The sequence below is a fragment of the Mauremys reevesii genome, linkage group 7, assembly GCF_016161935.1.
Source record: "Mauremys reevesii isolate NIE-2019 linkage group 7, ASM1616193v1, whole genome shotgun sequence".
Taxonomy (NCBI): Eukaryota; Metazoa; Chordata; order Testudines; family Geoemydidae; genus Mauremys; species Mauremys reevesii.
The window spans coordinates 21,348,328-21,360,231 of record NC_052629.1 but is presented as its reverse complement, the minus strand read 5'-3'; the positions used below and the strand labels follow the sequence as shown (position 1 = coordinate 21,360,231).

At 41.0% G+C, this 11,904-nt stretch overlaps 1 protein-coding gene across 2 annotated transcripts; it reads left to right on the top strand.

Moving 5' to 3' along the window:
• The first annotated feature begins 1,461 nt into the window (after positions 1-1,461).
• TEX36 (testis expressed 36) lies at positions 1,462-11,362 on the top strand. Of its 2 annotated transcripts, none has more exons than XM_039546081.1 (4): positions 1,462-1,589; positions 4,301-4,432; positions 7,997-8,077; positions 10,833-11,362. In XM_039546081.1, the coding sequence occupies exons 1-4, from the start codon at positions 1,503-1,505 to the stop codon at positions 11,061-11,063; spliced, it is 531 nt and encodes a 176-aa protein (XP_039402015.1). In that variant the 5' UTR covers positions 1,462-1,502; the 3' UTR covers positions 11,064-11,362. The 2 variants fall into 2 exon arrangements, with proteins under 2 accessions (XP_039402015.1, XP_039402016.1); XM_039546082.1 differs by having other exon boundaries at positions 1,477-1,630.
• The last annotated feature ends 542 nt before the right edge of the window (positions 11,363-11,904 follow it).

Genomic DNA, 11,904 nt, shown 5'->3' with positions numbered 1-11,904 from the left:
GGAAAGAAAGGCAGGGAGAGAGGGCTTATTTCCACTGCTAATGTTCTGCTTCTAAATAATTTTTAATTACAAAAAAGCTAGATGTTGACTTTTTAACATCAATCACTGTTGTAACTATATTTTTTCTAAATCAAATAATATTTGATTGGAATTTTTGTGTTTTTTCTGTTTCAGAAATGGTATCCTAACATTGTGATAGCCATTCTACTTTCAAGTGTCCTTGTTTTTATGCTTAGAATTCTTTCTTTTTTCTACAGATATTATCATCCAGATTATAAAATGTTATTGAAATGCTTGTTTTAAAATACTTTATTGGTTCTAAACAAATTAAACATGTTTCAGAGTCTCTATTGCCTTAAGAGACTGTCCAAGATTTTGTTTCTTTATCTCATTTTTGTCCAGCTGCGTTGGAACGCGGGAAAGAATGGTTTTGTCTTCACTTGCGTGTTGACCTGGACCTCATTGAAATATCAGAACCACATGACAGCTTGATTTAAGTAAATGAACATGCAGGAGATTCATAATATAACTTGGCTGATTTTACACAAAGTTTCTTGGTGTACAGCCTGAACCACTTAAAGTGTTGCATAGACTCATATCACAAAATACATATAAGGACAAAGGAAAATGATCCCACTGATGTTTTCTTAGCTGATTCCTGAATTTAAAAAATAGCTTCCTTTAAATAAGGTATAGCTATTTTCCTTTCCTTGGGGCAGTGGTCCCCAACCTTTTTTGTCTGGCGGGCGCTAGATGACGAGCCACAGAGGACTGCGGCGGCGGATGAGCATCTGCTGAAATTCTGCTGAGAAGACGCCTATTGACCTTGCCACACTGCTGAAATGCCAACAAGTAGCATCATCCAGAGGCGTCGCCGCTGAAATGCCATTGAAAATCAGCGGCATTTTGATGGCGACACCTCTGGATGACATAGCTTGTCGGCAGCATTTTGGCGGATGCTCGTCTGCTGGCCAGTATGCGGGCACTTAGATGCCCTGTGGGCACTGTGTTGGGGACAGCTCCCCTAAGGAGATGAGTTTAGAATAAATGTATCCATAGGTGAAGCAGGGGAATCTCCTTGTATAGGTGTAAGTCCCACCATTCTCCCTGATCCTTCACTTTGGGGAAGGCATCCACACAATAAGGGGGGGGGGTCTCTTCCACCCCTCAGATGATGGAGTCTTCACACCCACCGGTACTCCCCCTCCCTCAGAATAAGGGGCTCTACACTTGATGAACAGCAAGGTCTCACCAACCATAAAAGAGGTCTATCTCCCTGTGCCAGAATGAGGGGGGGATCTCCTCCACCCCTGTAAGGGAGTGGAGTCCCCCTAATCCAGGGAGTTTTCCTTCCCCCATAGTAAGGCCTCCCCAGCCCGGACAATGGGGGGGGGCGGTCTCCTCACCCAGCGGGGTCTCCAGCGGGCGGGGCGGGGGGCGTTCCGCTGCCGGAGTAACGGCGGGCCCCTGAGTTTCAGGGGCCGCGGCGCGGGCCGGTGACTATGGCAACCGCTGTCCGGCAGCTGAGGCCGCAGGCTGGCCGCGCAGCGCGGCAGCAGGTGGCGGCCCGGGCCCAGCGATGCCCAAAGGCAGGTTGGCCAACCCCAGCACCGAGCGGGACGGCGCTTGGGTGAGAGACCGGCGCGGGGGGCGGGGGCGACCCGCCTTCCGTCCCCGGCCAAGCAGGACCCGAGCCAGCCCCCTTCGCTCCGGGCAGGAATAACCGCCCGTGGGGAGCGGGGGCAGAGCCCAGCCCGGCGCACCCACCCACGCGCTGGTCCCGGCAGGGGCAGCTTATCGCTGGGAAGCGGGATAGCAACCGCCCCGGTTACTCCTGGCTCGCCGCAGCCCTGGGGCTGGCAAAGCGCCCCATCCGCGGACGGGAGGGTTTGGCCCCGGACCCCGGTCAGCCCTAGTGCTGGAGCGCGGGCCGGAATCCGGCTGGCTCACGGCCCTGAGCCCCGCTGGCTTCTCTGCCCCTGAGCAGCTGGGTGGCCGTGGGCACGTTTCTTAACCGGGCCCCCCAAAGAGGAAGCGTGGCCGCGAGCCTGCTGTCTCCCTGGGACAGGGGAAGAAGGCCTGTGAGGCTTCCTTTCTCTTTGACTTTTATAGAAATCCAGCCAGGCCTTGTCTACCCTGGCAGGGTTCTGATAAAACTGGTCCGACTATGTCCCCCCGGTCAAAATTTTTGATTGAAACAAACAAAAACAAGCCTTTGATATTCATTGACATATCCTCTGAAATTTTCCAGTTTTGAGCAGAAAACTCACTAACCAAAAGGTTTTGGCCAAAATATTTTAATGATCAAACAAATTCTTGTGGAAAGGAAACACTTCATGCAAAATGTTTTATTTTATCAAAACCCCTATTTTCCATTTAAAAAAACAGTTTTCTTGGAAAATTTTCAAGCAAACCTACTCTATGTTCTGGGACAGGGGTAGGCAACCTATGGCACGGGTGCCGAAGGTGGCACGCGAGCTGATTTTCAGTGACACACTGCCCGGGGTCCTGGCCACCGTTCCGGGGGGCTCTGCATTTTAATTTAATTTTAAATGAAGCTTCTTAAACATTTTAAAAGCCTTATTTACTTTACATACAACAATAGTTTAGTTATATATTATAGAGTTATAGAAAGAGACCTAAAAATGTTAAAATGTATTACTGGCACACAAAACCTTAAAGTAGAGTAAATAAATGAAGATTCGGCACACCACTTCTGAAACGTTGCCAATCCCTGGTCTGGGATATTGACATTACCAATACCAAAGAAAATGAAACCTAGTTACTTGAGATAGTTTGACTAAAATTGTGCCTTAACCCTAACTTGGTTTTTGTTAATACTTGTTTAACTGAAACTTTCTGATGAAAAAGATACTGGAGGATTCAATTCCTCTACTCCTTCTACTAAGGACCAAGACAGCTTGCGAAATATACATTTCTGAATCTAACAAATTTTTCAACCAACAAAGGAAGAGTCTGAGAAATCTTGACATTACTGTTGTTTCTGATGTGCTCAGTTTTTTTTTATAGGTGATAAAGAAATGGAAAGAAACACAACCACAGTTTTTTCTATAGAGATCACCTTTAATCTCTCTCTTTTTCCACTTCTCTGAATGGGGACAATCATGATTATTTCCTTATATCACAGCATTATTGTGTGGATTAATTAATTTACATTTTCAAAAAGTTGCCCCAAGTGAAATGATTATTATTATTATTTTCTATTTGTAATTAGTTTGTGGTGACAAGGGTCTTACCAAATTACATGCTAGAGCTGTGATGTTAAATCCACATGAAACATTTTTTTAAAAGTGCTTCCCCTTTCCCACTGGAAACTTTTTGCAACATTTTCATGAATAGGACAGCAACACAGAAAGAAGTGAGATCAACTTTACCGTTATTGGAATTGATTGAATAACTTTTAATGTTACAATCTCATCACCCTATGGTGTGGTGTTTCATATGGGTTTAGAAATTAATCTGTAAAGACATACTAAAAATCACTTTACAAACCTAGATCCATTTTTCCCTTGCAACTTTCTTAGATTTTCACAAAAAATCTCTACGTTCAGAGCACATTTTCAACAGATTTTTTCCATGTTTCTAAGCTGCCTTGAATCCTCTTCTTTCTTTTTACTTATAGGTAATTTGCTATTTCTCCTCCAGGAGAAGTCTACCTTATACTTGTCTCAATTATAGGTTACACAAGAGCAGCAGCAGCAGCTTGATCTCACTGTTGCTGAGGTCTAGGTTCCTCAGCATTGTGCATATATGTACACACGCTTTCCATGAGTGCTTTGCTTCTTCGTGCAGGTTCTAAGATCCTGAACCTATAATGTGCTGAGCATCTCCTGCAAGGTGCTTAGTACCATCAAGTCCAGTATCTTTCCATATAGCAGCAAGAGCAGCAGCAATCGTAAAGATAACAATCTCGCAGCTGTGGCTGTGTGATGGATGCTCCTACAACATTAATTACCACTAAATTATGGACTTTCAGGAAACCCCCTGCAGAACTAACAGGATGTTGCAACTCATCATTCTAAATATGCTCTTTGTATGTTACATCCCTTTCTCCTTCCTTCATCTATTTTGTCTATCTACATCAGAAGCTCCTCAATGCAGGGATTGTGCTCTCTGTGTTTTTTATGGTAGTAGCACAGTGGGATCCCGATTCTGATTGGGGCCCCAAGTGCTACTTAATACAAATAATAAAAATAAATGAAAATAAAAATAATAAAAATAACTGATTCTCTGATGCTGATGTGTTTGTTTTCTGGATCAAAACATTTATATTTTCTAGTTCCCACACCTTGGAATATTCCATAGTCAACCTGAATCGATCACAGAGTGTATGCTAAAACAGGTACAAAATCCAGAAGAGGCTCAATATATTCAGAAGAGATTGCCACTAGTATACAAAATTCGGGAGCAGGTTAGTTATTGTGGACATATAATAGACTTATGGAACTCCTTGTTGCAGGATGTTATTGAGTAAATGCTTACTAAATTATCTGACTAAGAACTAACATAAAAAGTGTAATGGCTTCCAGTTTTCATGCTTAAGGGAATAAGTTAGTGGTCATCTGTGGTAAGGAAAAATTTATCCCAAGATATACTGTTGCTCAGTTATTACTATTTTTTATTAGTGCTGATAACTTTCTAAAACAAATTCTTTATGTGTTGAAATATACTATAATTGGTCTCAGTCCAACAAATGTGGATAAAATATGTCTGTATGATGGTTTGATTGAAATTTGGTAAGCAATTTTGAATTGTGTGGGAAATATGTGTTCCCTTGAGGAAGTTTGTTTTGATAACTGAAACAGTTAAAGCCAGAAATTTCAAACTTGAGTTCTTTTTTTTAAAGACTTTACTGAGAGTTAGAAATCAAACCAAGTTTCAAAATAATCAGTACAGTGTATTTAAAGTTATGAACATTTAAAGGCGACAGTTTCATGCATGCACACTGATCCTACAATTGGATCCATGCATGCAGACCCTTGCTTTTTTCCCTTCTTTTAAAAGACCCCTGGAAACTGCATGCAAAAAAATAGTGTTCTGCAGCACAAGGGTTGCAATGTTGTGCACTCCTAATACAGTAGATTCCAAAGTTAAAGTTGTATCCACAACATTAATTGTGCTACATTGCTCATTTAGAGTATTTTCCATTTCCTTTTTGTAAGGGCAACTCTTAATACATACCTAAAATATATAGAATGTGCTTTGGGGCCACATTTACTTTGTGGCAACAATCTTAATTTTTAGAATTTCCTGATTTCTGAGTCTGTAAAGGAAGAATTAATGGTAGTTGTGTTAATATTAATTATTTATAGATTGCTATTAATATATGGTGAATGCTATCATTTTAACATGATGTCATAGTAAAACAAAAGAAAGCCATACTAGCTCAGATAGTGCCAGTTTTGGATAACTTTGCTCCTCAACTAGACTAACGTGTAAAGTTATCAGAATCTGCAGCATACATAGCACACTGGGCTCCAGTTGTGGAAGTCAGGCTGTCTTATGCTCAGATCCCTGTCCCATAGAAAGTAGGGAACTTAACCCACTTTCCCAAAGAGTTGAATGTCTTGGTTTCATTGAACACCACGGTTTGGATTTATCTAGTATGCTTTCTTGGAAGTTGGCACATTTAATCTGGGAGAGACAACGAACTGCATCCTTTGTTGCAGTTTGTCATCAATTTGTCTCTGGCTGCCGTAGGGTGAAATTCCTACCCCTCCACTGAACAACTCTGCAGTTTTCTTGATGATTTCTCTTGTCCTCCCTGAGGAGGTGGCATCTTCATAGCGCTATTACAATCACATGAGACCAGAGGCCAAATTCTATTTCATTTATACTGGTTTAAAACCAGAGTAATTTCACTGACCTCAGTGTACTAAGAGCAGAATTTGACTAAAAGGGAGTAGTTAGGACTAGGAGGGGAGTTTTGGAATAATGAGGAGAGGAATAGAAGGTTACAGAGCATTATGGGATTTTATACCTTTCTCTGGAGCATCTGGCATTGGAGAAAGAATACCAGGCTAGATAGGCCATTGGTCCATACTCATATGACCTTTCTTATGTTGTGACCGCCATTTATTTTGTGTAGCTGCTTTCACTGTCCGGAAGAATTAATGAAGGCCCTTTCATCTATTTATGATGGATTAGAATGATGCCAGCAGAAAGAGAAGGAAGATATATTAAAGAGACTGGAATGTGATGTCATAAAAACACAGTTTGAGAAAGTTTGTGTTGCTTTGACTTTAAAAAAAAAAAACTGCTGATGAAAACTGTTTCAGTTTGAAAGGAGTTGGAAGGTCACTGTGTGCCAGAGCTGACTGTCTCTAATCTCTCTGTGTGAGGGAACTTCCTGGCTGTGAGGTTAATTACATTTCTCAGAGGCAGGAATATAGTTCTTTCTTAGATTATATTATTCATTGTTCTTACTTTGCTGTAATCTTAAAACCATTTTTACTATAGCTTTTTTTCCCCTGTACTTAATTTGTTAAATAGTTCCCAGAGATATTATTCAATATATACGTATCTTCTATTTTTCAATTTTCCTGCAGCACATAAAAACTATAAACAAACTCACTATTCCTTTGTAAAGATGTAAGTGACTGGGTCTTAATCACACTGATGTATTTCAGTGGTAGCTCTGTGCATTTTATCCATGCAGGATTAATTACCTAGGGCCCTGATCCTGTAAGCAAGTACACATGAGTAGTCCCACTGAACTCAGTGGGAGTACTCACATGCATAACATAACTCTGGTGCATAACTATTTGCAAAATTGGGGCTTAGAGGCATATTCATGTTGTAGCTGATCTGCTTATGAAAATCCCACTGACTTCACTACGAGTTCTATGCATGGAGTAGGTATAGAATTGGACCCTTGAAAAGTACTACAGATCTATAATTAAGCAAAAGACTAGTTGAGTTTGTATGAGAGATTGTATGGTCATAAGGCACACAGCACAAGACCAAACCAAGTCTATAAAGTGTACGAAATGGAGATCTTCAGTTATAACCTAAACCTTGATCCTGCAGCTGATTCCATGCAGGCAGACCCTGGCATCTGCCTGACCTTTCAGGATCAGGACCATAATTATATTTTTCTTTATAATTGATTTATATTTTCTGTTACAGACCACAATTTATTTCAAATAGCTTTTGTATATAGCACAGTAAAACTAGATATGCCCCCTTGAGTTGAAGTTCTACAGTTATAAGATTCCTGCCGCCATATTAAGTGTAAAAATCATTACAGAAGTTGTAAAAATGAACCGTTACCAACACAAACCGAAAGACGATGCTTGGAGAAGCAAAAAAGACAAGTCTAGCAGTCTAGAACACTTTTTGGAATTTCATATTTTAACCATTTTATACACATAGGACTGAAACTTTATATAATGCACAATTAATTGGTAAATTATTAAATTTATTACTTTCCTACAACTCTGTTCATGCATTTTCAGATTCTTTTTTAAAATAGTGCTTTAATTTTACAAAATGAATACAAAGTATGAGTAAAAGGTGAGTTTAAAACTAGTTCTGTGCGTAATGGGCTCCCAGAGCCTGGTTACTGGATGGTATTCAGCACTTAAATCTCAGATTAACTCAGTTTTGAGTTCCCTTTTGTAGTTCAACTTTCATTTGTTGAGGTCTCGCTAATGAGCCATACAAAAATGTCTTGACATTTCTGTAATATCTTCGTGCTTCTACGGAGAATATGATTTCTCTGATTTGGAAGTTTGCATTTAATCGTGTGCATGTTCAATAAGTCTTGTGAATATTAAATTCTGATGATTTTGGAGAAAAATACAGAGAGCCAATTTTGCAGGAATAAACCCATGTACAAGAAGATTTAACAGATAATGCCTCTGTTAATAAAAACATAATTTTTGCATGTGTCAAAAAGGGCAGGCTAAGATTATAGCACACATAGATGGCAAAAGGTATATTATAACTTATCTTTTCTTTATCTCTTTTTCAGAAAGCAGTAAAAAATCACTTTCCATTTTCAACCCATGACAACAGGCATTGTTTACAGAATGTGGGAGAGTACTTTGATTTTGTGAGTATCCAGCACGGAGAAAATCAGCAAGTTCATATCTCTCAACCTGCCAGAGATTAAAGACAATATTCTTGCAAAATTCATGGATTCTCAAAAAGATGATGAGAGAAAATGCACACTAAACAGCACTGATAACATGCACAGATTGTTGGGACATAACTTATGTGTAATGACATGTGGGTATGTCTTCTCAATCCTCATAACAGTATAATATAGCATTTATAGATACCTAGAATAGTATGTAGGATCTGGCAAGAGTGATACATACATAATTGACTTCTTGTGGAGCATAGCAGCCCAAATCATGTCACTTTCTCTTAGTCTACAGGTTTATGCGTTAGCCACTTGCAAAAGTGTTTTTATACTGATTTTTTATCCGGACACACTGATTGCTTGGTGTGCAAATGCAAATCTGGGATTCTGTTTTGGAAGCAGAGTTTTGGAAGTATTCTCACATTGCTGTGTTGGTGAAATTCATCTCTTCTCACAAAGAGTTAGAATAAATGGTCTTTTTGTAGGCAATAAAGTAGGGATTGTAAAAAACAACCTGTGAGCAAGCTTCAGGACTGCAGCACAACCTCTCTGGACATGTCTTTACGAACGGTTAGTGCATGGCCAACTAGGATGTAAATCTACAGTGCACTAGCCTGCTATGCACTAACTATCCATGTGGACCCTGCTGCCATGCACTAAAAGTTCCATATTGTGTTTTAATATACTCTGCTTCGATAGTAGCATACCCTGTTACAGTCTGTGGGGCTAAAATAAAGGCTGTCCTGCTATCCAGGGCCAGCTCCAGGCACCAGCATTCCAAGCTGGTGCTTGGGGCAGCAATTTTCAAGGGGTGGCAGCCCCTGTTGTTTTGCCCCCAGCAGCGCGCCAAATTGCCGCCGCGGACGGCGGGCGCAGTCCGTGTGCCCTTAGGGCGGCAGGCGCATTTCCGCAGCAGCGGCAATTCGGCAGCAGCTTCTAAGCGGCTTCAGCTAAACATAGAAGCTGCCACCAAATTGCCACTGCCGCGGAAACGCGCCTGCCGCCCTAAGGGCACACGGACTGCCCCCGCCTCCTGGCGGCAATTCGGTGCGCTGCTTGGGGCAGCGAAAACTGTAGAGTCGGTCCTGCTGCTATCCCAGACTCTGGATCTGCACAGGCATAGATCATGTGCCCCTCTGGCACAATCCCGTCTCTCCCAGCTTATTTGGAGCTAGCATGGAGCTTACCTCTGTGGTGAGCAAGAGTTATAGAGGCCTCCCTATGTAGTTGTTCTGCCTGGAAGTTTAGTAGCCTAGAGGAACTTATAGGATATATGGTTAAAGGGATCTTAAGGCAGTAGTTCTCAACCTTTCAGGGGTCTGATTTGTCTTGCATACCCCAAGTTTCATCTCACTTAAAAAGCTACTTGTTTACAAAATCAGACATAACAATGCAAAGTGTCACAGCACACTATTACTGAAAAATGGCTTACTTTCTCATTTTGTCTCTATGAAATTTTAGTTTGTACTGACTTCGCTAATGCTTTTTATGTAGCCTGCTGTAAAACTAAGCAAATATCTAGATGAGTTGATGTACCCCCTGGAAGACCTCTGCGTACCCCTGGTTGAGAACCACTGTCTTAAGGGAGTCACCATTCTGAGCAAATTTTTAAAAGTTCCTCTTTTGCCTTTTACATTTGCAGGCGTAATAATTTCAATTTTGATTTTTTTTCCTATTTGGAATGTTGATATGTTTCTATGGCAACAAATGAGACAGCATGATCTACTAGACCAGTGGTCCCCAACCTTTTTGTCTGGCGGGCGCCAGACAAAGGACTGTGGCGGTGGTGGAGCATCCACCGAAATGCCGCTGAGTTTCTGCGGCATTTCGGCGGCGACGTCTCTCGATGACGTCACTTGTCGGCGGCAAGCGGTGTCATCGAGAGGCGTCGCCGCTGAAATGCTGCAGAAATTCGGCAGTATTTCGGCGGATGCTCCACCGCTGGCCAGGACGCGGGCGCGATGGCACCCACGGGCACCGCATTGGGGACCCTGTACTAGACAGTGCGCAGTGTAGGGAGTCAGGAACTCCTATGTTCTGATTCCTGCTCTGCTACTGAATCCCTTTGTGATCTTGGGCAACTCTTAGGCCCAGATTTCCAAAAGCATTCATTAATGTTAAAAACCTTCCATTTTTTTGCCCAGTGTGCTATACTCAATGCCTGATAATTTTCAGAGACGCTGATCATGTGGAACTCCAGTGGGTATATCACATAAGAAAAATCAGACTCTCTGGGTCTCAAATTTGTCACACAAAAGTAAGGGACACTTTTGAAAAACTTGGTTTTACACTTTGTTTGTTTATCTGTAAGCCGTAAATAATGTTATTTACCTCACTGGGCTGTTATGAGGATTCATTTATTTGGTACTGCACTTTGAATATATAAAGTGCTATAGCAATTAAAAGAATTATTATTTTATTCATAATAATAGATCAAAAGTCAAGATGTCTGGTTTTGGTTTTCCTTTGTCTGTGCACCAGCATAGTTAATCACGCTACCAGAAAGGTATATATTGGTAGGTCTGAGAATAATATTTATAACCTAACTGCTTGCAGCAGATCAGCAGTGGTTCTGATAATCACTTTGGTAAGTGCTTCTTTAATTTTTAACTGCTCCATGACAAAGTAATGGATTTCTTCCCTAACATTCCAAACTTTAACGGTGAAACTGTGATCCTGAAATGTATATTTTTATCAGTTTTTCCTTCAATCTTTTTCCTAGAGCCTAGGACGAAAGAAGGTTGAACCAGAAAGAAGGCAACAGAATTCACAAAACTTCTGTCTGTGGGCACATGAATACATTCCGACTAGTCATGATGGTTTTACCATTTATCAAACATCATTCATAGGTGATCAAGATACCAAGCGTCCTTTTTGTAGACGATATCCAAAACAGCACTTAGAAAGGTGCTATGTTTATAAATCTATTCCTGAAAATGAAAAACACATGTAGTCAAACCACCATGTTAATTGCAGGATTCCTTATTTAGTATTAATTATTTAGTGTTATTTACTCCTTATTTATCAACATCCTTTCTCTGGGTCTGAACCACTCTTACCCATCAAACACATGATGGAATAAATATCTGTGTAAAATGGATACTGCAGTACATGTTGCAAATATTTACAGTTGGCAGGTTCATTGAAATTAGCAATGATCTTGCTTTTTGCATTCTTTAGCTTTACTGAAAACTAAAATTACTATGAAAACATAAGTTACAATAAAGTAAGTTGTAATGAATCACAACAACATTGGGAGGTAAAATATAGTTGTCTTTGTATAGTTATATTTTTTAAAAATATCAATATTGGAAGAAGAGAAGCAGGCCCAGATCCACAAGGGGACTTAAACGTTGCTCTGAGCTCACCTACCAGATTGGTCAAGATAGGTGGAGGGAATCCTATCTTCACCTGGTTTGAGGATCCTCTGGGGCTTAGGCATGAGATATTCACCTGGATGGCTAGAGTGTAAGGCATTGTGAACATGCCCAGTGGCAGAAATGTAGGCACCAAGGGAACTCTGACAGAAAAAATTTAGGCACTGAGGGATTTTAGGCACCTACTGGGTTAAGCCGCAGCCAAACAGGAGTTCTGAGGCTCTCTGGTGTCTAAATTTAGGACTTAGGTGCTGAAAGTGGAGTTAGGTCCTTTTGTGCTAAGTCCTTTTGTGGATCTGGGCCACGGTGATTATACTTGTACAGTATAATTTGACATTGATTTATGCCTTTAGGCACAAATCATGGTCCATGTCTCTGCTGGTGCAGAAGCTCCTCCAGCAGTGGAACCAGTAGCAT

What these genes read in the sequence shown, in the direction of transcription:
- TEX36 (XM_039546081.1), top strand. Translation starts at nt 1,503, where the DNA reads ATGGCAACCGCTGTCCGGCAGCTGAGGCCGCAGGCTGGCCGCGCAGCG. An exon ending in TATACAAAATTCGGGAGCAG is followed by an intron (nt 4,433 to 7,996) that starts GTTAGTTATTGT and finishes TCTCTTTTTCAG; the next exon opens with AAAGCAGTAAAAAATCACTT. An exon ending in TGGGAGAGTACTTTGATTTT is followed by an intron (nt 8,078 to 10,832) that starts GTGAGTATCCAG and finishes TCTTTTTCCTAG; the next exon opens with AGCCTAGGACGAAAGAAGGT.